General features: G+C 41.2%; 2 protein-coding genes across 3 annotated transcripts in view; one reads left to right on the top strand and one right to left on the bottom strand.

Moving 5' to 3' along the window:
* The window catches only part of LOC134062506 (NXPE family member 3-like), a 28306-nt gene extending 25478 nt beyond the window's left edge, over nucleotides 1-2828 (top strand). For both annotated transcript variants that reach the window (XM_062518528.1, XM_062518527.1), the window contains exon 8: nucleotides 506-2828. In XM_062518528.1, the coding sequence (XP_062374512.1) occupies nucleotides 506-700 (195 nt within the window). In that variant the 3' untranslated portion in view covers nucleotides 701-2828. The remainder of the gene's footprint in view (nucleotides 1-505) is intronic.
* Nucleotides 2829-11302: 8474 nt separating this feature from the next.
* The window catches only part of LOC134062096 (cytidine monophosphate-N-acetylneuraminic acid hydroxylase-like), a 146763-nt gene continuing 131252 nt past the window's right edge, over nucleotides 11303-26813 (bottom strand). Inside the window, exons 15-16 of the mRNA XM_062517979.1 lie at nucleotides 14022-14137; nucleotides 11303-13459 (exon numbers count right to left, since the gene is read on the bottom strand). Coding sequence (XP_062373963.1) covers nucleotides 13345-13459; nucleotides 14022-14137 — 231 coding nt within the window. The 3' untranslated portion in view covers nucleotides 11303-13344. The remainder of the gene's footprint in view (nucleotides 13460-14021; nucleotides 14138-26813) is intronic.

The raw sequence follows: 26813 nt of genomic DNA, 5'->3' as shown, positions 1-26813 counted from the left end.
TCCTAGAATAGATATATTTATAGTGTGCTTTTTTATAAAGTTTGAAGACCTTTGAAAATGGGATTTTGTAAGGTTGTGTTTGCACTTAATTTAAATAAAAACGAATTTCTTTACATTCACTCCACTCTCATTTTCTTATTGCTTAGGACTTCTAGATTAAAACCATATATGTCACTTTTGCATGGATGTTTTCAGTTAGACAAAAAACGTACAAATCTAAAGTGGTAGCAAACTGCCTCAGGCTCAGAGTGTCTGAAAGGCCTCAGACCCGGAAGTGTTAATCAAGAGCATAGACTACTTTTTACAAGAAGCAAGTCGGGTACAGTATTTTAATAATTATTTTTTGCAGTCTGAGTTGCAGTCGGATTAGTGGAAAACGTCAGGGCGGGTTGTTCATACACGTACCCGTATGTATGCTGCTTCAGCCGCACGGAAGGAAGGGCCATATTGTAATAGGTTGCTGAGCTGAAAATGACCATCAAATGTGTGTGTTTGTGTTTTGCAGGATTACTATTGCACTAACTGGCATTATGTGCAGCTTGATCGAGTCCTGCGAGAAATATTCTATGACATGAATGTCTACATCCTGGACGTGTGGCAGATGACCGCGTGCCACTATAACAAAGAGAACATTCATCCTGAACGAGTGATCATCAAAAATGAAGTTGACATTCTTCTGTCTTTTATCTGCCCCACTTAGGCAGAAAGTTTCTCCTGCAACTGTCATCTCATTGTTTGTTGTGGCTATGTTCAGATTTGCAGCCCAAATCTGATTTTTGGACATATCACGATGAATTCTGAAAATCAGGACAGCAACAAAATAATGAATGAATGACTGAATGAGAGGAAATTCCCTGTTTCTGTGTGCTTGAAGCCGGCTTTCTCTCTCTCTGGCCCTCTCTGAGATTTGAGATTGAATAATTTAATTGAGTACACGTCTCCTCTGCCCACAACTGTTTCAAAATAAAAGTCCTTGCTACAATAAATCATAATTATATAGTTAAAGCCATTCTAACTCTCAGTTCTCATCAACTACAGTATGTCTACCACTGACAGTTACCTCTGTCCACAACTTTTTCAAATTAAAGTCCTCACTACAATAGTTTGCTATTTAATAGTTTAAAGGAACACTTCGCCGTTCTTTCATATTAAACTGCGTTATTCCCTTAATTAAGACTTGTTGATACATACCTCTCACATTTCAATGTGTGCACTCACTGGCTCTGGCGCGCAGCGCAACTTTGATAGCACTTAGCTAGCCCAATGCATTCATTAGGATCCAAACAGAGATGAAGTTAGAAGCGACCAAACACCTCCATGTTTTCCCTATTAAAATACAGTTACATGAGTAGTGTTAAGGTTTCATTTCTGTCCGCCATGTCAATTTGTAATATGTTGTCTTCATCCATTCACCAAAAGAAGAATCCAGGAAGTTATTTATTAGGAAGTTTATTAAACGCTAGACTATACATCTCAATGTACCGGCAACACACATCAGTACCCGAGGGAGCAGTAAGACGTTCTGACGAAGTTAAGTTTCACTTTCACTTAAAAGCAACACCATTTATCAAAGTAAAAGTCCTCTTGATTCACACATGCGCACAATGAATTCTGGCACATTTTAACATACAGTTTGTATAATTGCATAACACAAAATAAGAGTAGTGAGTAACATAAAATAATACAGTATAAATCACATTGGTAATGAGAACATAACCCAACACCCCCACTTGTTCTCATCATCTTAAGCCATGTACAATGTCATTACAGATATTTAGTTCCCAAACAGAAAACCTTTGAACTTGAGAATCTTAATTTTTGACACAGATTTTGTCAAAATGTCTGCCACCATGTCTTCTGTTGGGCAGTACACAATATGTATTTTCCCCTCACTAACAGCGTCACGAATAAAGTGATATTTCACATCAATGTGCTTAGATCTTGATCTATTCACTGGATTTCTACTCAGTGCAATGGCCCCCTGATTATCACCATACATTGTTGTGCAAGTGTAAACGCTACTGTCCATGCCATTTAGCAGTTGAGTTAGGTACATGCTTTCCTGAGTAGTGTTTGATAGACCAATGTATTAAGCTTCGCAGGTCGACAGTGCCACTGTCGGCTGTTTCTTAGACTTCCATGAAATAGCAGGACCTTGTTCTGTCAGGCTGAAACAGTATCCTGAAGTGCTACGCCTATCTTCTGTAGAAGATGCCCAGTCAGAATCACTGAATGCTATTAGGCTTAAAGTCTTGTCTGATTTCTTGAAACACAGCTCGTAGTCAGCTGTACCTTTCAAGTATCTCAGAACATGTTTGGCAGCTACTAGGTCATGTGTTTTAGGCTTTGCTAGAGTTTGTGACAATTTACTGACTATCCAGCTAATGTCTGTTCTGGTACAGGTCATTGCGTAGATCAGGCTCCCAACAATTTCACGGTATTCTTTAGGGTTCTCAATCTCCAAGTTGTTTAATTCCTCATTTCCATTGCACTCTATTTTTAACTCACTTGGGGTTGCTTTTAATTTACAGTTTGACATTCCAAACCTTTCAAGCATTTTGAGAATGTAACTTTTCTGATTCATTTTAATTTCTCCCTTGTTTTGCTCAAACTGAATGCCCAAAAAATAAGATATTTTCCCTAGATCCTTCATATTAAATTTGGACCTCATTATTTCTTTAAAGCGGTTGAGCTGATCCTCACTGCTGGCTGCAATGATCAAGTCATCTACCCAGATGATCACTATGATTGTCTCATTTTCAATCTGCTTTCTATACACACAGTGATCAGACTGATTTCTCTGAAAGTTGTTTTGTTCCAAATGGTCATTTAAAAGTTCCTTCCGGACTGTTTTAGACCATAAAGAGCTTTCTTCAATTTGCATACAAACTTGTGTCCTGTGTCTGATGTCTCTTCAAAACCCTCTGGTTGTTCCAAGTATATGTCTTCCTCTATTGGAGCATGTAAGTATGCTGTTTTTACGTCCATCTGATGAACAAAGAAGTCGTTCTGAGCAGCTATCTGCATCAATGCCCGTATTGAGGTGAGATTCGCTGTAGGAGCAAATGTCTCATGGTAGTCTATGCCTTCAGTCTGATTGTATCCCTTAGCAACATACCTAGCCTTGAAGATTTTTCCTGATTCTGCATTTTCTTTAAGGGCATACACCCATCTTCCCCCGACCGTCTTTCTGCCCTGTGGTAAAGTTGTTAGTTCAAATGTGCAATTTTCTTTAAGCGAGTCCATCTCTTCCTTCATAGCACGTTCCCATCTGGGAGCCTCAGGTGACATAAGGGCCTCTCTATAGGTTTGAGGGACTCCACATATTGCCCTGTAACAATAATCAACACTCATATTGGTTACATCATCTTTTGAGTATGTCAGGTAATCTTGTAAATACTTTGGGGCTCTCTTTTCTCTCTTTGATTGATAAAGTGTTTGACTACGTGTGGTTGGGCTTACACTGTTTTTATCTTCTTCTGTGTCTACTTTTTCTATAGTTTCATCATTTTCTGACACCTCTGTATTGTCTGTGTCAATACTCTCCATATTTCCCCCTAGGACCTGGTTTTCTGTGTTTTCCTCACTTTGTGTGGCATCATCACTTTTCTCACTATTATGTGGCCTGTCTCTGTAGCCTTGGGTTTCTAAGTAGTCTTCATCGGTTTGTGTCTGCTGTTCAGCACTGCTCTTCCTAATGAATTTCACCAATCTGTGTTTAGACACTGCCTGTATGTGGATTGTACAGTGCCTATAGAAAGTCATCATACCCTTTTGAAATAGTTACTTTTTTTGTCTTACAGCCTGAAATCAAAACCCATTTTTTTTTTAAATCTTTTCCAGTTTCATTAACAAATGTAGCTGTACAACATCAAAATAATGAAAAAAAAGTCATCAGTTCTGAAAATTAATAAAAAATTAAAAAGTAGAATAACAGGGTTGGAAAAGTCATCATACCCCTGACTTAATACTTTGTAAAGCTTCCTTTTGCTTTCATTACAGCCATAAATCTGTTTGGATATGTCTATTATAGCTTTGCACACCTAGATAGGGGAATATTTAACATTTTCCGTGCAGAAATGTTAAAATTTAGTCAAATTCTGTAGGGAATGGAGATGGACTGCTCTCTTCAAGTCAATCCACAGATTTTCTATAGGATTTAAGTCAGGGCTCTGACTTTGCCACTCAAGGATATTCACCATCTTATCCTTAAGCCACGACTTTGTTCTTTTGGCAGTATGTTTAGGACCATTGCCGTGTTGGAAGGCGAATGACCTGCCCATATTCAGCTGTCTAGCATGGGGGCTGCAGGTTTTCCTCAATCATTTGAGTGTACTTGGCAGCATCCATTTTCCCTCCTATACTGACCAATTGCCCAGTCCCCACTGAAGAGAAACATCCCCACAACATAATGCTGCCCCCACCATGCTTCGCAGTAGGTATGGTGTGTTTTGGGTGTGTTTGGGTGTGTATACTGTGTTTGGTTAGCGCCTGGAGCTCAGTCCAAAAACTTCAATCTTAGTCTCCAAAAAGTTCGATCTTAGTCTCTTCTGACCATAAAAGCTTTTTCCACATGGTAGCAGAATATTCCAGATGTGTTTTTGCACTGAACTCCAAGCGCAATGTTTGGCGAAAACCAACACAGTACACCACCCAAAACACACCATACCTAGTGTGAAGCATGGTGGGGGCAACATTATGTTGTGGGGATGTTTATTTTCAGCAGGAACTGGGCAATTGGTCAGGATAGAAGGGAAAGTGGATGCTGCCAAGTACACCCAAATTCTTAAGGAAAACCTGCGTCCCTCTCCTAGACAGCTGAGGATGGGGAGGTCATTCGCCTTCCAACACGGCAATGGTCCTAAACATATCTAGGTGTGCAAAGCTATAATAGAGACATATCCAAACAGATTTATGGCTGTAATGAAAGTAAAAGGAAGCTTTACAAAGTATTAAGTCAGGGGTATGATGACTTTTCCAACCCTGTTATTCTAGTTTTTATTTTTTTATGAATTTTCAGAACTGTTTACTTTTTTTTCATTATTTTGATGTTGTACAGCTACATTTGTTAATAAAACTGGAAAAGATGTTTTTTTAAATGGGTTTTGATTTCAGGCTGTAAGACAAAAAAAGTAACTATTTCAAAAGGGTATGATGACTTTCTATAGGCACTGTATATCATATAAGCCGGGCTATTCTTACTATACCCCACAAATATTCCCTTTTCACATCTGGGGTCCAACTTCTTATGATTGTGTTTGTACGCATAGCATTCTGATCCAAAAACCCACATTTTTGAGAGGTCTGGCTTTCTTCCCGTCAACATGAAGTATGGAGTATTCTTAATTCTGTCATTATAGCATCTGTTTCGGATGTGAGTTGCAGTTTGGACAGCATAAGGCCACAGAACCTTTGGTAATCCCTTCTCTATTAACAGGCACCTTCCCATTTCAAAAATGGTTCGCCATTGTCTCTCAGCTGTACCATTTTGATGAGGAGAGTACGGAGATGACGTGTCATGTCTTATACCCTTTTCTCGTAAAAGTGACTGAAATGCATTGCCTGTGTATTCTGTGCCATTGTCTGATCTTATGCATTTCACTCTACCGTATGGTGCACTGTCTGCAAGGAACTTTTCTGTCGCCAGAGTAGTGTCACTCTTATTCTTAAGGAAGTAAACAGATACTGCCCCTGAAAAATCATCTGTGAATGAAATTGCATACTTATATCCATCTTGGGAGGTTGGTTCAATGGGACCTGCTAAGTCAGTGTGCACCAACTCTAGAGCCTCACCAGCTTTTGTGTCAGCTTTCCTATTCCTGCTGTTTACAAACTTTCCCTCAGTACAAACATTACAGTCCAGTTTGGTATTACCTGTGATTTCCATACCCTCTACCACTTAAGGCAATTTCAACACATCACTAACATTACAATGTCCCATTATCTCATGCCATGTTTTAACGTCACAAGTTAAATTCACTTTGTCCCTGGACAATATATCATTAACTGATGCATCAACACATTGTTTGTGGCTATTTACCTTTTTCAGATAGTACAGTCTCTCATACTCTTCTATGTGGAACACATTTCCATCCTTGTTTATCAGTTCATTCCGTCCTTCCTGGAAGATCATCTTGGCCCCATCCGTAGTAGCAGCTTGAACGGAGATGATGCTCTGTGGATATGATGGTATGAACAAGGCCTTCTTCAGAGTGACCCTTACGCCTTTCCCCTCCACGTCCAGCAGTAACACCTCTGCATCGCCTGCATTAATGCCACGTTGTTCATCCTGGCTCCATCCGCCAGCTCCATGTAGTGTGACTTTGGGTCGAAACTCTCATCAAATTTTGTGAAATCGTTCTTCTCTGTTAAGATGTGAGATGTTGCTCCACAATCTACCATTAGTTCATTTTTCATTATACTGTCTGGAAGATATGTTTGACTGACTCTAAACACAAATGTGTGCTCTTTCTCATGGTCCTCTTGTTTTTCTGCAGCCTGTTTTGCTTCATCTTTGTGTTCGTCCTTTCTCCGGCGACATGTCTCATCACTGTGTGTTGAACTTCTATGGTAGTTGCACCACTTAGGTGCGCCTTTTTGGCGGCAATCGCGCGCAATATGTCCGCGGTTTCCACATCCATAGCAGGTCACGGATGCTATGTTCACTTTCATCACATTGTCAGCTTTGGGTTTATCATCAAATTTTTCTGTCTCTTCGTAGCTTCTTAGTTTGCTTTTGAACTGGGTGAAAGTCAATTCTTCACTACTCTGTGTTGTATGGATAGCAAAAGGTTTGTAGGACTCTGGCAGGCCCTTTAGAATCATAGCAATTATCAGTCCATCACTTATTAATTCTTTTGCGTTTCTTAGGGAGGTCACTGCTTTCTCTGCTCGGATAATGTAGTCTGTTATCGTCTCGTTAGATTCCTTCTTTAACGAAGTTAGTTCAGTGTATAGGGCGATAATTCTAGGCTTACCCTGACTGGCATAGTGATTTCGAAGAATTTGCAGAGCTTTCTTGCCGTCATCAGTCGCCTCTCTCATTACCAGTGACAAGCTTTTATCATCAAGAAACTGGATTAGTTCAGCGTAACACTCCTCATTCTTTTCCTTGTCCATATCCCCGGTAGACAGTATTATTTCTTTTAAACCCATTATTCTCAGATGACCAAGGAATTTTACTTCCCATAATTCGTAGTTACTTTCGTCTCCATCGAAGACTAGCCTCTGCCATCTTCCTCCTGTAGCATTGGCGCGCCTGGGCCCATAACCTGTTAAGGTTTCATTTCTGTCCGCCATGTCAATTTGTAATATGTTGTCTTCATCCATTCACCAAAAGAAGAATCCAGGAAGTTATTTATTAGGAAGTTTATTAAACGCTAGACTATACATCTCAATGTACCGGCAACACACATCAGTACCCGAGGGAGCAGTAAGACGTTCTGACGAAGTTAAGTTTCACTTTCACTTAAAAGCAACACCATTTATCAAAGTAAAAGTCCTCTTGATTCACACATGCGCACAATGAATTCTGGCACATTTTAACATACAGTTTGTATAATTGCATAACACAAAATAAGAGTAGTGAGTAACATAAAATAATACAGTATAAATCACATTGGTAATGAGAACATAACTCAACAAGTAGTCACATGACCAAGTATGGTGAGACAAAATAAAACGTGGTGCATTTCTAAGCAGGTAAGAGGGATAACTATATATTGTGTGGCGCAGTAATATCTTCACTCTTGCACTTTCAGTTTCACTTTGGAGCGAGGATGTTACTGCGCAGAGTCTAAGTGCTCCCAATATTATTCCGCCACACAACATAGTTATCCCTTGTGCCTGCTTAGAAATGCACCACGTTTTATTTTGTCTCACCATACTTGGTCGTGTGACTACTCGTGTAACTGTATTTTAATAGGGAAAACATGGAGGTGTTTGGTCGCTTCTAACTTCCATCTCTGTTTGGATCCTGAAGAATGCATTGGGCTAGCTAAGTGCTATCAAAGTTGCGCCGCGCGCCAGAGCCAGTGAGTGCACGCAGGCATGGACTGGCCATAGGGCATACCGGGCAATGCCCGGTGGGCCGACGTATATTTGGGCCGAGGCTGTCAATTTAATAATAATAATAAAAAAAAAATATTAGGCTCATTTATATAGCGTACGGCCACAACGGCAGCGAATCGCGGCCCATTGGTTGACTGCCTTAATGGACATTGGGCTAGTCCAATGAAATCTCAGGGCCCTCCCTATCTCCCTCCCGGCCTCATCTCCCCCTTGACTGGAGTTCGACCGGAGTTTGAGACCGTCCGTATATGAAAATGTACGAAGACAAACCACAAAAGCGCAAGGGGGGCGCAGAGAAGTTGCGAGGTAAAAGGCTAAAGCCTACAAGTGGATGCAGCAAAAATGTGCTAAAATTACAGAAATGTTTGCCACCACAAGTTCAAACAGGGCCGTCGACATATAGCAGCAGTGCAGAAGCAGCACCGAGTGCAGGCTTCAGAGAGGCACATGCGAGTGTGCAACAGAGTTACACAGAGGAAGGAGTAGCTATTCAAATTGATTCGGAGGAGGAGGAAGAGGTGAGAGACGTGACCCAGCAGGGACAGATTTAGGAGGAGGTCAGAATAGCTACTGTGAGGCAGGTAAGAAGGAGCCGAAATGTTGGCTGAACTTTTTGGGCGCACAACGAACAATTAAAAGTTTATCTGCGACTGCTTCTTCCCCTTGCTTCTTTTAGATGTAGGCTATTAACCTGCCTACTATGTAGGATTCAGCACCCAGTTAAGCAAAACAAAGTTTTATAGTGTGAGCGCGTCTTCTTGTGTGGTTTCTGTGTAGGCCTACCCCTCTCGCATGCATTTGAATTGCGATACCCATTAAATTAACGAGTTGTCGGCTCGCCATCAACCTTCTGAAATCATAAGACAGTCACGATTGGTCGAAATTGTTGTCAATCTTGACGCAGTACAACAAGCAAACTATCAAATTTCTTTGCGACAAGCAGACACCCATACACACAGACATGCAGTCAGACGCATGGAATGAAACAGGAATGGTGATAGCCCATGGAATTAACAATGAAAATGTTTTGGGATGTGTAGCCTATACATCTTCACTAAATAGTATCAAGGTGAATTGTTGGCTAAAACTGTGCAAATGCTCAACATAAATTATAGCAGGTTTTATTTAGTGAAGCATTTAATAGCATGAGTTTTGTGCACAACCTCATCCTTGCTGGTTTAAAGGTCACTCTTGTGTGTGTGTGTGTGTGTGTGTGTGTGTGTGTGTGTGTGTGTGTGTGTGTGTGTGTGTGTGTGTGTGTGTGTGTGAGAGAGAGAGAGAGAGTATAATAATAATTAATATTTTTTTAGCAAGGGTAGGCTAGCCTACTCGCTTCCATGCAGGCTACTGCGGTTTACTTAAATATTTTTTACAAACAAAACAGTGTGCACATATGTTTTATCGTGTAAATTATCATGGTGGGCCACTATGGCCAAAAATGCCCGGGCCGTTTTTTGGTCCCAGTCCAGCCCTGAGTGCACGCATTGAAACGTGAGAGGTACGTATCAACTCGTCTTAATTAAGCAAATAACATAGTTTAATATGAAACGACGGTGAAGTGCTCCTTTAACATTTAACATGAAAGCAAGCCCCCACATTAAACATTGTAGGACGGAGGGGGGAAGCAAGACATAAGATAAGTATCTTAACTTGGAGTTGTTTTATTAAGGATTAGATTATATTTACAAATTATTCAATGTAGTCTATTTATCTCTAGAGAAGTATTTTGTTATCTTTTCCAATGTTTAGTAGTTTTCTAAAAGTTAATTTATTTTGGTGGGATCCCTTTTAGTAGTTATTGGTTTGATCAGTTTGCATATAAGTTCCTCTTTGTCTCATTTTGGGGGGCTTCTGGTCGTGTGTTCCTGTCGGTGCATTCTGTCTGTTCTGTTTAGATGCCCTTATTGTTGGCGCAGAACTTTATTTAAAGTATCATTTTGTTATTTATTGACCTTTTTGGTAATAAAACCATTTTTGGAGAAATCTAAATCTGGCATCCCTGTGTTGACTGCTCGATCCCTCACTGGTGGTAGCGGTGGGATGAGCCAGCAAGGGAGCAGGATTGTTTTTTCATTCTTTAGTTTCTATATTTTTTGGAGTGTATCTCCGTCAAAGATGAGCCATACTTGCGGAGGAAGAGGCCGTGGCTCAATGCATTCCAAGGCGTCTTGCCAAGGATCTGTGGATGGAAGTGCTGAGGGGCCCAAACCTCAACGTGGTGAGAACAGCACTGGACCATCCATGAAGGATTGGGCCAGTTTGATGCAGACTCACAGTGCCAGAGAGGCCAGACGAGGTGGCCGAGCAAGAAAAACGGTTTGAAGTATTAAGGCATCAGTTCAGCAGTATGCGACAGGACATTGAGAGGCGATGGATGCCTCAAGTACCCCTAGATGGAGAAGGAAGAGGGCCCGCTCTTTTGGGTGGTGGACAGGAGGAGCCTGACGGAGAGCCGTATCCTGTCCAGCCGTTTCATCGTCCGTTGTTTTCCCTTTGGACAGGTCAGCAATCATTATTTGAACCTAGACTACAGCACGGTTCTCGAGATATTCACAGAAAACTGTGCCTGGCCATCTACAGGCCAGTTGGTGTACAGTCACTAAATGTACACATAAATTAATTAATTTTATGGCCCTCCATAAACGGAATTCCACGAAACTTGGCATGCATTCACATACCCACCAAGTTCCGTGCACTTCAGTCTTTCAGTGTCCTGGGACTCTTTGACAGAAATTTGCTCATGAGAAAAAATATATGACCACTGCTTCGCTGCATGGTGGTCAAAATAACAGTAATCTATTCATATGACCTCAGTCTAGTTCATCCATTCATTCACATGACCTAAGCCAATTCATCCATTCACTCAGATGACCTAATCCTAGTTCATCCATTCACTCACATGACCTAAGGCTAGTTCATCCATTCATTCACATGACCTAAGCCTAGTTTATCCATTCATTCATATGACCTAAGCCTAGTTTATCCATTCATTCATATGACCTAAGCCTAGTTCATCCATTCATTCACATGACCTAATCCTAGTTCATCCATTCACTCACATGACCTAAGGCTAGTTCATCCATTCAGTGGGAGGAATAGGACAGCACTTCTAACCATTGCCCAATAGATGACCTAAAACATTGATTATACAATTATACATATAATAAAAAATGAATAATACAATATAATATAGGAACATGATCACACTGCAGACAGTAGGCTTTATGATTAATCCACTTCATTGTTTATTCAGTAGAAGGGACAGATCATTCAGATCTCTTACAGCAATGCCCTGAGCACCCACGTGGGATTACATTCAACAGGAGATGGACGCAGGAAACACAACCACAAACAGCCACAAACAGAGAACAAATAAGTCCAGGAAAATGAAATAACGCAGAATAAACAAAATATGTCTAGGAACTGCACAACCTCTCCCTTGCAATGTTAACCAAAGTAAAACCAAATTCCCGGCACCAAATTCATCAGGAGGAACCTTAGCCACACCTACTGGGAGATGACAATAATAATAATAAAAAAACAAATACAAATGACCAACAACCAGTTAAGCCCGCAAATGAACATAAATACATTTAAAAAACCTTAAAAACCTTTATTTTGTGGCAGCTACATAATCAGATCAAGGCAAACATTTAATCATCTGTAGAGATCAGGGGCCTCATTAATAAAACGTTTCTTACACACAGATTTTATCTAACACCGTACACTCAAATCCATGCCATCGCTCAGATTTATAAAAAAAAACAGTCTTTGACATGGAAAAGTGCTTATATTATCTCCACGTCAGGATCCAACCTGATGTACGACCATTTCCTTGTGGTAAAGCCGGGGTACTGCAAATAATCTGAGGTCCAAATGAAATGAATTCTCAAAATTCCATGAAGACCAACAATGTCTTTTATACCATATTCATGATCAATTCTTATTTTACCACTACACTCCTGCCTATACCTTATCTATTTCATAACATCTAAAAAACAGGAAGGCCTAGTTAATATACAGTATTTCATATTCCCATCAATGTAATATTGACCATAAAGTGTCCATTTACACTTCTTTAGGAGAGGGAAATACTGTATGACATTTATGAGAGATAATATTTGAATGTGGGCTATATATGGAAAGGTATTTTGCATAATCTATACATCACCAAGGGACAGAAGTTATCCTCTTCATATATAAAATTGTGGGCAAGTTTCCCAAGGAGTTACAGAACGCAAGTCTGTTTGCTCTATGACTGATGGCAGTGCCCAAGATCAGAATGAATGAAGGTGAACTACTTCTATACTACACTTTGCTGTACGCAAAAACATAGCCTATACTAAAATAAACGTTAGGCCTACAGTACATGACATATCACATTTATAATTTAGCCCGCTGTTGGCTACATCAGCAATATCTTACCCTGGGTTATATTGGAAACGTACTGTAACATAATGTAGGCCTACTGTACATTATTCTGATGTAGAGGTCTTTCTTTCATAAGGTAGCCTACTAGTTCATGTTCAAGTATATTACCAAAGTAAACACAACATTTGCCACACATTGCCTACTTAATAGGCAGAAGGAATGAAAGCAAGCAGAGGACAATGGACATGGATGCATATCTCCTTCCAGATAGTGCTGCTTGAAAAAAAAAAACTATAATTAGTTATTCTAACTGACAGCACATAAATATAGGTTAACATCAGATGGTATACGCTAGGCCTTTACAATGTTTTCCATATATATTTGTAGGTAGGTCAGCCATTGATCTCATTAAAGTCTATGCTAATTATATTGATGGGGGGGGGGGCGTTTACAAGACGTAAAACCATCCGGCTACGCACAAGTTCACACTCATTTGCGATTTATACGTTTTTTGTGCGTACTTTGTTTTCTCTGAATCACACGTGCGATCATTTCAGAAATAATCTAAGATCAAATGAAGGATGGTTTCTACGCAACATTTGTATAAATGAGGCCCCAGAAACCTGGTTCAGGAAGTGAAAATTCCCCCAAATATTTTTCATTACATTTCATGCAGCAAAAACCATACTGGTTGTTAGTCCTCGGCCAGGTAGATAAGCTGATTGGACGGAAAAAGAATAATCAGTACATTATTCCTTAACAACACGACTTAACAACCAAATAGAATGATGAGGCTCTGAGCTTTTGAGGTTGTTGATGTGTTCCTTCCTCTGTAATTTGAACTGATGTGTCTACTCTGCTTGAACTCTGTCGGAGGTTCTCAGGAAGCAATCCCTGAGGTCATCACGACATCACACACGTGGAACCCTCAGGATCGTTTGCGTCCAGCGTCTGCTGAAGGAAGGAGGCCCAATCAGGACTGGAGGTTGGCAGGCATGCCTGGAAGTGGTTCCAAAATCTAGAGTAGATGGAATGACACCCAACACACATAGTTAAATAGAATATAACACCAATTTATAAGATTTCACAATGTGCTTATGTTTGTGTAGGTGCTAGTACCTTGTTCTATTTGTGTGTGTGAATGTGTGTGTGTGTGTGTGTGTGTGTGTGTGTGTGTGCTGCATGAATTCAAGGTTTTTTTGCATTATCTAGGTCTTTTGAAAGTTTTGTCTTGAAGCACATATGCATGTGCAATTACATGAACAAAATTCACTGATCCCATCATCAGCTCAACGCTCATTATACATGGAGGGAGCAAGCAAGAGGTCAAATTTACATGATTAAAAAAAACACATGACGTCGTGTGTTTCATGGCATGAGTTGAGAGCCCTCAGTATGGCTTGATCACACAAGCCATATATATGGCTTGATCACACAAATTTGATCATGGGAAGCAAAAATCATAATTTGATTTTGTATGTGTGTGTGTGTGTGTGTGTGTGTGTGTGTGTGTGTGTGTGTGTGTGTGTGTGTGTGTGTGTGTGTGTGTGTGTGTGAGTGTGTGTATTCCCATGTCTCACCTGTGGTGATAAACATCAGGATCTCTGCTGAGGCGGTTCTGGAAACCGATGTACAGATCGTCCCACAACAGACCGGTTTTCACCACGTGTCTCATCACTCCCACCCTGTTCTTCATCTGACACACACACACACACACACACACACACACACACACACACACAAACACACACAACACACACACACACACACACACACATACACACACACGCAAGGAAAATAAGATCTAAATACTAAATATCCCCAGCATTGCAGCATGACAATGGAGCCTTTGTCTTATCTTATGAACCGTCAATGAATGAGATAACATCTCTGTCATAACGCATAACTCTCATATCTAGCTAAAGCCTACCTTACATTGCCAGACTTTGCAAAGATTTGGAAAAGATTTTTGAAAAACTACAGTCTCAGACCCTCTCACATCTAAAGACAATTCATTGAGTTTTTAGTCACAGTCTAGTCACAGGCCAGTCTCAGATTAGGATTTTGCAAAGACTGTGGGTCACTATTTACAAGACTGCTGCTAGATTCCTTCAAATTATTTCCATCGTGCAATAGGCTACACGTCATCATTCACAGGAAATCACATGATAGCCTACTCATATCAAAGTAATTTTTTCGCGTTTCTGCAGCATTGTTTGATGTGTGACATCACTAACAGATATAGAGCTGTTCTGTCACGTAGAACAACCGACTAATACATTATAAGAAATGAAATAACAAATAATCATAAAGGCTACAGCTGTCGCCTATTTTGCCCCTTCCTGTTTCATGTTCGCGCAAGGTTACTATTGGTTTTTAATGTTCACGTCACTATTTGCATGAGCCACGACTGAAAAGACTTCCGATAATATCAAACATGTTTGATATTGTCGTAACGGCAAAACTAGAAAAAGACTGCCTCCGACGGACTTAAAACCGCTAAGTTTGGCACCTTACACTAAACGATTTAGATGACGGGAGCGCGCTGCGATTTCAGTACAACTCCCAAGATTTCCGCCCGATTTTGGAAATTTAGTCGCCGACTGTTAAAACAGACCAAAATCGTGCAATGTAAGCCAGCCTTAAGTAGGCATGAGAGTAGACGACAACAACTAAAAGTCAGATTTGAAGATCTAAGATGGTCCCACGTAGGCTGGGTGAACCCTGCCAAAACTTCCAGGGAATTTGAATTTGAAACTTAAGCGACGCGAAGCAGCAGTTGTGTACACACTCAATCGATGCCGCTGTCGCCTCTGTTTTGGAAGATTTTAAAGGCAAGCTTTCAAAAAACTTGCCCGGAACAGTTCATATAGAAGGACGTGTTAGCGAATCTACCGACCGGCTTTGGTAAAAGTTTAATTTACCAACTAGCCCCGCTGCGATTTCAGTACAACTCCCAAGATTTCCGCCCGATTTTGGAAATTTAGTCGCCGACTGTTAAAACAGACCAAATTACATTTGTTTAAAAACTCCCAGTTCTCCTCCATTGTAATAGATGTGCAGGGTGCGAAAGCTTGACAGGCCTAGCAACATGGAGGGCGGGACTTCTGGAAAGGTCAATTGCGTACGAGTCATTTGAGCGATGTCCATTGATCACGCCTCTTGTGCAGTAGAAACAAAGACTTAAAAGATTGGGCTTAGTATGGTGAGAACCAGACTAGGTCTTAAGCTCATTTCATAAAGTTTGATTTTGAGTAGAAAAAAATCTATATTTTCCTCTCTTCATTATGACCGCCATTAGCGTAGCGGTCATATAGTGATTGTCAAAGTTTTTTTCTTCTTCTACTTCTTCTTTTTTCCCCGTCATCTACTTCCTGGATATTTGGTAAATGATTTCCGGGATACCGTAACACCAGGGCACATGAAACTTGGTGGGCATGTAGCCCCAGTAGACTTTTACAGAAAACTTTCATTTGGTCCCCGGGGGCCACTCCAACCTCATAAATAACTACCTGAACCGTGGCACCAAGGATGGCGAAATGTTTATGGTATGTTGGTCTCAAGAGCCTGCATCAACTTAGTTTATAACCAGTCATTTGTGATTTGCACCCCCATACTAAAAATGAAAATGCAATATTATATTGCTTTAATCATCTAGATTTGAAAACAAGAGATAGGCCGCACTGTGCATAAGCAATCACCATTGCTTGAATAAATGGTGATTGCTTATGCATAGTGCGGCCTATCTCTTGTTTTCAATGATAGTCTATACTTTGGTCAGCACTCTAAAAAAGTCTTGAGTGAAGCCTGCTCCTACCTTTACGAACTTTAATCATCTAGATGAAATGTTATGAACTGCACCAAATTTCCTGATCAACCTGATGTAACGGGTGCTAGCTGGTTAGCTATGCTGTGGAACGTTAGTAAACCTCACTCCGCGACGCTTCAAGAGCGCTGCTGGCATGAAAGCTAGTAGCCTAGGCTTTTAGCTGGATTGTTAGCGCGCTCGACTCCCGATCCGAGGTGCTGCTGTCTCGCGGGTTCGAGTCCGGGCGTGTGCAGGGCTGGACCGCGGTGGTTCCACACAACGCAGGTTACACTGACATACTCTGGGAGTATGCCAAGTTTTGTGGAATTTCATCCATGGGGGGCTATAAAATAAATGAATTTATGTGTACATTTAGTGACTGCACACCCTGTAGATGGCCTGTAGATGGTGTTTTTGATGGTGTTTTTGAGTGAAGGGTTGCTGGTCTACAATGATAGTGTCAGTCACACACATGCACACGCACATGCACAGGCACACACACACACACGCATGCACACATACACACACATTTGCACAGACACACACATATCCACATTACACACGTAGGCACACACAAATACACCCACGCACAGACACACACATATGTGTGCACACATAAACACACACACACACACACACACACACACACACACACACACACTCTTATACACAAAAGCAAACTCATACACACACACTCATATGAGCTGAACGAGTAGGAGATATATGCATCCAAATTGCTTTGGTTTTCAATGGAATGAAATGGCACCACTTTCGCCTCCTAAAGGGGCGTGATCGGTGACGAAATAATCGGTGTAGAACGGTGTGGAATCAGCAGAAGCAGTGTGCCATTGAGAATAGGCGGCCTGCGCTATTAAGCCCACCCCACACTACAAGATTTTTGTCCCGATTTTGAAATCTGGAAGAAAATCGGTCAAGATTTGATTGTCTGGCGTAGTGTTCTAAGATAGAATCATATCCATTCTAAAGCCCAATTCACACCAAAGATTCCCGACGCGACGAGACTGAGTTGCAGCGGTGTGAATTAGAAGTTGCACGTAGTTGCATGCAGTCGCAAGCCGTCGCAGAGCATTAAACACGTTAAGTCGCAGTCGCAAGGTTTTAGAACGTCGCGGCTCGTCTCGTCGGGACGCTTTGGTCTGAACCCTACTTAAGAGCATCCGATCGGGGTTATCAGACAGGATAGATATTTTCAGAATGTTGAGTGAGCCAAAGCGTTCTATTTTGCGAGTCAGTGTTCTCTCTGCCACAGGAAAGCATAGGCTGAATTTTAACCGTTTTAGAATTAGCTGCTATAAGGAAAAAAGATGGCTGGTAAGGTGAAATGGACACCGGAGATGGAGGACATTATCGTTGAGCTTTGGGAACAGAATTTCGATTTCAATGTGGCAATGTTAGAAAGTGTGCCTTGTAGAATATGGGTTTGTTACTTGCATTGCTAAATGTAGGGCTAATGGTCATAATCCGAGATAATGTTTATTTCTCCCATAGAAATACATTGACACCGGACCTCCCGTTTGCCTCCTAAAGGGGAGTGGCAGTTGCGAACCGTAGCCTACGTCACAATGAAACCAGAATTTACCCTCTTATGAATTGTCTCGCTTTATAAACCGTTTCTGGAGCGGCGGTCTTATTTTGTAAAAGTGTGCGTGTGTTATGACAGAGATGTAATCTCATTCAATGACTATTCATAAGATCTGTGCTCTGTGGGGGGTATTTAGTATTTAGATCTTGTTTTCCTTGCTTGCGTGTGTAACACCCACATTACATTTGTGGGAAGTTATTACGTTTGTGGGTGTTACATGTGTGTGTGTGTGTGTGTGTGTGTGTGTGTGTGTGTGTGTGTGTGTGTGTGTGTGTGTGTGTGTGTGTGTGTGTGTGTCTGTGTCTGTGTCTGTGTCTGTGTGTGTGTGTGTGTGTGTGTGTGTGTGTGTGTGTGTGTGTCTGTGTCTGTGTCTGTGTCTGTGTCTGTGTGTGTGTGTGTGTGAACTGAAGCAACCTCTGAGTGGCCCAGCCTGTAGTTTTGAAATGTAGAGAAAGAAACATTTTGGAAGCCTTCACAAATTCCTACAAAAATCCCTAGTAGATTAGTCACCTACAGACTGCAACAATCGGCAACAATCGGCAATATTCAGTTACAGCTCTGGCTGGGCCAGACAGACACACGCACACTTATTTAAGAGGCGCATAAACACTGTTAGCATGGTTTCGCCTCTACTACAGCTTGTCAGGAATCTTATTTACACTACTGAGTAGTAGAGGTCTGCAAGCTGACGGGCCCCGACACTATATGCAAATTCGGGCCGGGTACGGGCCTTAAATTCAATAAATAGCACAGGCTCGGGCTTGACACTAGTAGGCTAATGGTTTTATGTACAGTATTCATGATGTCCAAAAAACATTAACGCTTTTTATTTGGTGGAAACGGCATGAGGTAATTCTCCCAATGCTTGCTACCCTTGCGCGGTATGTCTTCAGTGCAGCACCAGTGAACGGAACTTTAGCACCTCGGGCCGAGCGCTGGAAGTGAGGCGGACCCATAAAGCCATCCACCGTGGACGCGATTGTCTCCCTGCACAAAGCAGCGAAATTAACAATCATGGATGGACTATAAATAGGCCTAGGTTTGCCTGTGTTTATTTGGAATTATTTGGACCTGCAACTCAAAGAATGTGAGTGTTTTCTGTTACTTTGTTAGGCTGTGTTGGAAGCGGTCATACTATAGCGCTTGTTGCCTTTAAGGTGAGCAATAGATTGTTATTTAGCCTAATAAATATTCAATTCAAAGTGATTCAATTCCTTTATTTATTTACACGGTGCTTACTAAGTTGGCTATGGACAAGGAGCTCATGTGTGCTGCTCATTTATCTACTCCCGCCGTGCATACAGATTTACCGATGTCATATGCCTATCCTGGCTGTCCTTTACTGCTTTTGCGACATCCCATTATTTCGACATTGAGGTCTAATTCAATTCATGAACGCTTGTCTTTGCAAGCGTTAATCGTGTGTTAAAAGTATTATTATGACCGCCGCTAGCATAGCTAGCGAAGCGGTCATATAGTTGTTGTCAAAGTTTTTTTTTTTTTTTTTCCGTCATCGGTTCTGAATTTTTGGTCAACGATTCCCGGGACACCGTAACACCGGGGCACATGAAACTTGGTGGGCATGTAGCCCCAGTAGACTTTTACGGAAAAATTTCGTTTCGTCCCCGGGGGTCACTCCCCCCCCGCGCTGGCCCCGCCCGAAGCCCAAAAATTGCAGTTTTTCCTATATAACTACCTGAACCGTGGCACCGAGGATGACAAAATTTTTATGGTATGTTGGTCTCAAGAGCTCGGATCAACTTAGCTTATAAACAGTCATTTGTGAATTGCACCCCCATGGTAAAAATTGAAAATGTAATGTAATATTGCTTTAATTGCCCCTATCTTCAGATGAGATGCTATGAACTGCACCAAATTTCATGTGTATGATTAACCTGACACCCTCTGGGAGTATGCCAAGTTTTGTGGAATTTCATCCATGGGGGGCTATAATAAATGTATTTATGTGTGCATTTAGTGAATGGTCCCTCAACGTGGCTGCTCTACACCGAAGCCTAGAATGGCCCGTGCCCCATGTAGCTGTGTCACTGGCTACCCCCGTGGCTACCCTGTGCTTACCAAATAAAACAATTATGTATTTATTACGATTTTATATGAGAACGTCAAAAGCAGAACTAATGCAACAACGTTCAAACACTGCAGCCTGCTGCCACTGGTGTGTGGCGCTGGCGCTGCTCAGTGAATGATAGATCAGATCAGAGAGAAGAAGACAAACGAAGAAGATGGAGTTGTGATTTCTCAGTTCCGAATGGCGGCCATATTGGAATTTTCTTTACTGTCGCTAGTTTCACACTCTATGGTTTCACACTACTTGATTTCTCATGTTGCAGTAAGCTAAACAATTTCATCTCTTACGTGACTTGTTGTTCTTGCACGTAACTGTGTAACCGTCAGACTGATAAAGAAGTTGGTGAATCAAGCAAACTCATCCAAGCAGATGCGAATAGCCTGTCAGTACTCAAACCACCAGTAGCAGGCTTAGGACTAGGTAAGTAAAACATCTCTTCTCTATATCTCTACTATTTTCATTTTAAAAACTGTATGTAAAGCGTAATTCTAGCCAACACCTGTCTCCAAAATGTATTTATAGAGTCTGTACATGTGGTCCCTAGCTTGGTTTGCCCGAAAATTAAGTGGAAATATCCTTTAGAAGTGTTTACTTTAGGCGCTAGTTAGCATGTAACAGCATCTGAATTAATGAACTGGCATGGTGCATTTATACCTGACGATCTCTTTCAAGTAATTTAAATAAAAAACGGACCTCATGGTTAGTATTTATAGGAGTCTGTACATGTGGTCCCTAGCTTGGTTTGTCTGAAAATTAAGTGGAAATATCCTTTAGTAGTGTTTGTACTCTAGGCGCTAGTTAGCATGCAACAGCATGTGAATGAATGAACTGGCCACTAGCATGGTGCATTTATACCTGACGATCTCTCAAGTTATTTGAATTAAAAACTGACATCATGGTTAGTATTTATAGAGTCTGTACATGTGGTCCCTAGCCTGGTTTGTCTGAGAATTAAGTAGAAATATCCTTTAGAAGTGTTTGTACTCTAGGCGCTAGTTAGCATGTAACAGCATCTGAATAAATGAACTGGCTACTACTGTATGGTGCATTTATACCTGACGATCTCTTTCAAGTCATTTAAATAAAAAATGGATATAATGGTTAGTATTTGTAGAGTCTGTACATGTGGTCCCTTGCTTGGTTTGTCTGAAAATTAAGTGGAAATATCCTTTAGAAGTGTTTGTACTTTAGGCGCTAGTTAGCGTGCCAGGTGTTGTATGCTAGGTTGCCAGGTGCCATTGCAGTAATCATCTCACTAAACACGTCTTTTCATATCCAATCTGTTCAACAGAGTTTGCCAGTCAGACCACTACACCTTTGCCAGCACCACCACCCTGCAAGCTTCATCAACTCCAGCCATGCCGGTAAATACAGTGCCTATTGACAGCCTACACACCCCTGTTCAAATGCCAGTAGCTTTGTCCATTGTTAAATCCCTGTTGTTCTTAAATGTGTTATTGTGTTTTGGAAAGGTATTGCATTACATTACTCTTCACCTTTTGCTTTTGTAGTAGAACACATGTTGATGGTAGTGAAAAGGTAGTAAATTCAGCTCAATTTTTTTGTATGAACCCTGCCATTGCAGTAATCATCTCACTATACGCCTTTTCATTTCTAATCTGTTCAACAGAGTTTACCAGTCAGACCTACACCTCTGTCAAATTCGCTCACAACGCTGCCAGTAACACCCCAGCAAGGTAGAACTGCATTTTCATTAATCTGGCACCAATATCAAGGGAGAAACAAGCCATGAATGTCTGTCACAACTTCTTTGCATCTTTACTTTCCTTACATCTGAAGAGTGTGTTGCATATTTATATCATTATTAAAAATAATTTTAATAAATTAAAAGCATGTACAATAAATAAAGCATGTAAATGAAATAAATAAACAAAAGCAAGTAAAATAAATAAATAAACAAAATGTATTGAACCTAATACTATGTGTGGTGAGTCTGTGTGATAGTTGCTGAGGATAAATGTTTTTATATTGGATTATTAAATTACAGAATACATTTATAGGTTTCTCATCAGCAGGCACTGTCTTCACCTTAGTAAATTTGGTAACAAATAATTGTAAATTGTTCTGATTGAGGGCAAATGGAAAGTGTTATAATGTATTATTGCTATTTTAGTGCATCATTTTCATTATTATGGCCATAAATAAGGCCAATTAGAAGCTGGTGGGTAGTAAGCGGCAAAAGGGTGGCCCTTTATCTGGAGCCGCTTCTGAGCCGCCGGTGGACAGCCAGAGAACTGATGAGCAAAACTCCAGCGGGCCACTGGTGGTTACCGCCGTTGGACCGCCAACTCTGCCGCTGGTTTGTAACGATAACTTTAGCATTGCCCATGGTGGATTAAATGATTGCAAAATATTTATTGAGGTGAGTTTAACAAGTGTAATTTCATTGGCATATAATTCAGGCCTATAGTAGATGGCTAAATGGCTACAGTAGAAGGATACACGAAAAGCCCAAACTACCAAAATCTTCATATTTTATTACCACAGTTTCTATCTATAGGCCTCTCTTATTTGGTATACTGACTAGACATTATTGAACAAACATAGGCTATTCATCTGTATTTCAGTATCTCAGTAGGTTAAAGTATTTTTTAGATACCTCCCTGAAATTACTTTTTGCAGGTTGTGATTTTTATGTAGAGCCGGCAGGGGGCTCAGTTTAAAAAGTAACTAAGTTCGCACACACACATCAACAGATTCACACACACAGATAAACACACTTCCACGGATTCCACACACACACACACATGCGCACACATGCACATTCACACACACAGACAGACACACACACATCTTTATACAAGCAAACTCACACATGCACACACTCATATACACATGAGCTGCAAGAGTAGGAGATATATACAGTATATTGCACAAATCGGAGATAGGCAGGTTTAGACTTGCTGCAGACAACGCGTTCGTGTTCGTATCATGGCTGCCTCGCGTATTTTGCGGTCGTTTGGTGCGTCGGTCGTGCACGTCGTCGCAAGCGAACATGACGCGTCCGTGAGATGCAATACTGATAAGAAAGTAGGGGGCGATCACTACAAAAAAAGGTGACTGCAAGATGCATTATCGACATCGAAGCTGGGGGCAATCATGAGAGTAAACAATGGCACATGGCCACATCCATGTTACTATAGTCTCCCCCTAGTGAAGACCTCCAGTAGGGTGTGTAATGCTGCAGCAAGTCTGTACACCGGACACAGCAGGTCGCACACGGGTGCATACGCTTACGGTTGGTCTAACAGCAAGTATAATCCCAGCCATACAGGAAAGTTGACGAGCGTAATTCGTTTTGGAGAGAATGTGCAGAACTGAGCGGCGGTCATATTGTGTACCGCTATGCGGTGCATCTAGTTTGTTTAATTGTTCAAGTTGGCTTTCTGAGAAACCATTAGGCTACGTGACCGAAGTGTCGGGAAACCGTCATGTCTAAATAGCGGACCCTTTTAGTTGGGCTCGGATTCGGGCTCGGGCTCAGTAATTGCTTAATATGTCGGGCCGGGTCGGGTTAGGGCCTGATTAGCCCCTTTCAGACCGTCGGGCCAAAGCCGAGCTAGCCAGGCCGTGCCAGGGCTAATTGCTTTCACACCTCTTGGCGGGTGCTAACTGCGGGCCAAATCGGGGCTGCCCCTGATTTCTGGCCCAACAAAATCGTTGGGCCAGTCGGGACTACAGTCGGGCCAGAGGCGTATGGTATAAAATCCTCGCCAAAAGTTTTGTGTGTCTGTAGAAATATTTTGAGTTCGTAAAAATGTTTTGTGCACCTGCAAAAACATTTTGTAGTTGTAATTTTTTTTTGTGCATGTAAAACTTATTCGCACATCTGCAAATCCGTTTTGTCACTGAGTGGAAACAAGTTTTGTGAGTTTGCAAACGGTTTCTGCACGCACAGATTTTCCCTTTGCAAGTGCGTATCTGTTTTCTACAGACACGAAACAGATCTGCGGTACGGTGTACATTTTAGGACATCCTCAGACTCAGGTGTCAGACTAAGACAAAACTGTCTCAGCGTCAGAAAAACCTTATCATCCTCAGACCAAACTGTGTCAGAGTCAGGAAAACCTCTGTCAGAGTCAGACAAAAAAGTCTCGGGTGAAAAGTTGTCAGAGTCAGGTCTCGGAAAAAAAGAGTCAGACAAAAAGGTCTCGGGTGAAAAGTTGTCAGGTCTCGGAAAAAAAGAGTCAGACAAAAAAGTCTCGGATGAAAAGTTCTCAGAGTCAGGTCTCGGAAAAAAAGAGTCAGACAAAAAAGTCTCGGGTGAAAAGTTGTCAGGTCTCGGAAAAAAAGAGTCAGACAAAAAAGTCTCGGGTGAAAAGTTCTCAGAGTCAGGTCTCAGAAAGAAACTCTGTTACCATGGATACTCCAAACAAACTCAACTGAAGAATCAACACGTCACGTGAACTAGCTTGCAGAAAACAACTTTGTAATAGGCTATATCTAGGTTCTACGCAGTCTATGATTATATCAGAAACAAGCCTGTAGTTTGCTTGCTGTAGCCTAATTTATTAAACGAAAGAGTTGTTTTCTGCCAGCTAGAAATACTCCGTATTCTTCAGCGGAGTTAGTATCCATGGCAACCTCATGACTTAACAAAGATCATCAACAACAAATATCCTGGATACGATTTGCACGAGTGAATCAGCCTAACTTGCAGAAAACAACTGTTTCGAATTATATCACAAATAGGCTATGCTTTCTTTACCAGTTAGAAACAGCTGGGTTAGCATAGGCTACTACAAACAAACTCCGCTGAAGAATACCACGTCAGGTGAACTAGCTGGCAGAAAACAACTCTTTCGTTCAATAAATTAGGCTACAGCAAACAAACTTCAGGCTTGTTTCTGATATAATCATAGATTGCGTAGAACCTAGATATAGCCTAATACAAAGTTGTTTTCTGCAAGCTAGTTCACGTGACGTGTTGATTCTTCAGTTGAGTTTGTTTGGAGTATCCATGGTAACAGAGTTTCTTTCTGAGACCTGACTCTGAGAACTTTTCACCCGAGACTTTTTTGTCCGACTCTTTTTTTCCGAGACCTGACTCTGACAACTTTTCACCCGAGACTTTTTTGTCTGACTCTTTTTTTCCGACAGCATTTTTTCTGAGACCTGACTCTGACAACTTTTCACCCGAGACTTTTTTGTCTGACTCTTTTTTTCCGAGACCTGACAACTTTTCACCCGAGACTTTTTTGTCTGACTCTTTATTTCCGAGACCTGACTCTGAGAACTTTTCACCCGAGACTTTTTTGTCTGACTCTGACAGAGGTTTTCCTGACTCTGACACAGTTTGGTCTGAGGATGATAAGGTTTTTCTGACGCTGACATAGTTTTGTCTGAGGATGACAAGTTTTTTTCTGACGCTGAGACAGTTTTGTCTGAAGATGACGGTTGTTTTTCTGAGTCTGACACCTGAGTCTGAGGATGTCCTAAAATGTACACCGTACTACGGGTACGAAACAAATTTACAAGTGTGCAAAACTTTTACCAATCGCCAAAAGTCACGTGCATCGCCAAAAGTCGTGTGACCTAAACAGCCAATCACAGCACCGCTTACTGAACGGCTCACTTCCTTAATTCTCACAACACTCAAAGCAACTGTGTTCAGCTCTCTGTCAAGTTCGCTGCTCCTCCACCTAAATGGTAAGCAGGCATTTCTTTATCTAACGTTAATGTCTTATTGTGAAATTGTACTAAATTAAATTCTGGCATGTTTACAGTCTATGTGCATCGTGCTGTCTAACTTACAAACTCATTTTGTGCTTGTTGGGCCAACGTATGATAAGTAACATTATGCTAGCTAGCTAGGCTACTTGCTGTTAAAAATCAATCAATGGTATCCGCCGTTCATTCCGACATACCAGCACTCCGACATTGACGTCCAATTGTCGTAGTGGAGGCATGTCTCCTTATGGGAAAAAGTCCCACCACTCCGACATATTTTTTTTTCATGGTCGCAGTGGCGGTATTTAACTTTTTTTTTCAAACAACGTGCCATTCCGACATGAGGTAATTAATAGGCTATTAATGTTACAGTTATTATTTTCCTGTCACTTCGTCTGTTTTATGACCTAGAAGGTTGTATTTGGCATCTGTGGATAGCTCTAGCTCTCCTCTTTTATCTGACATGCAAGCCATATATTTTTTACCATGGTTTCACGAGTAGCCTAAATCAAACGAAAGTAGCGGTAGCCGAAGCTATATATGACATTCTTATTTGTTTGTCACTTCGTCTGTTTTTATAACACAAAAGGATCGATGTGTTTGGTATCAATGGAAAGCTCTGTTTCTCCTCTTTCATTTGATATGCGTGTCTGTTGCCTGCGATGCCTGGTCCCGGAGTAATCCAAGCGAGAGCAGTGGCTGCGTGGAGCAATATAGACTGTAAATATGATAGGCCTATACTTTGATTTAAATTCATGATTTTATTTTATTTTCATACTTGATCGTACAGACACTGTCTAGTCTCATTAAAGCCCCGGTTCTGCTCTTTCATGCAATATAGGTCTCATCTCGCTATGACTAATAATCGCGGAGCAATGTACAGAGAAAAATGGGTGTGTTTTTTGACGCACTTTGCGTCCGTCGGGCTCATAGGGTCCGTTAAATTGTCTTGGAAAAAAATAGGATTTGTAAATTGTCGGAATGGGGGTACTAAAATGTGTCGGATTGGCAGCATGTCTAAATAGCAGCATGTCGAAATAGAGGCATGTCTAAATGGAAGCATGTCGTAGTGGTGGCATGTCTGAGTGGCAGCATGTAACCCAAATCAATGTTCTATGTTAGTTATGGCTGTTCATCATGCTAGGTTAACGTTATTTATAATTAGGCTTGCCTTAGTTATC

Source organism: Sardina pilchardus, chromosome 17 (genome assembly GCF_963854185.1).
Source record: "Sardina pilchardus chromosome 17, fSarPil1.1, whole genome shotgun sequence".
NCBI classification, from domain to species: Eukaryota; Metazoa; Chordata; class Actinopteri; order Clupeiformes; family Clupeidae; genus Sardina; species Sardina pilchardus.
Note: the sequence above shows the minus strand (reverse complement) of the source record. Positions and strands in the feature narration are given on the sequence as shown.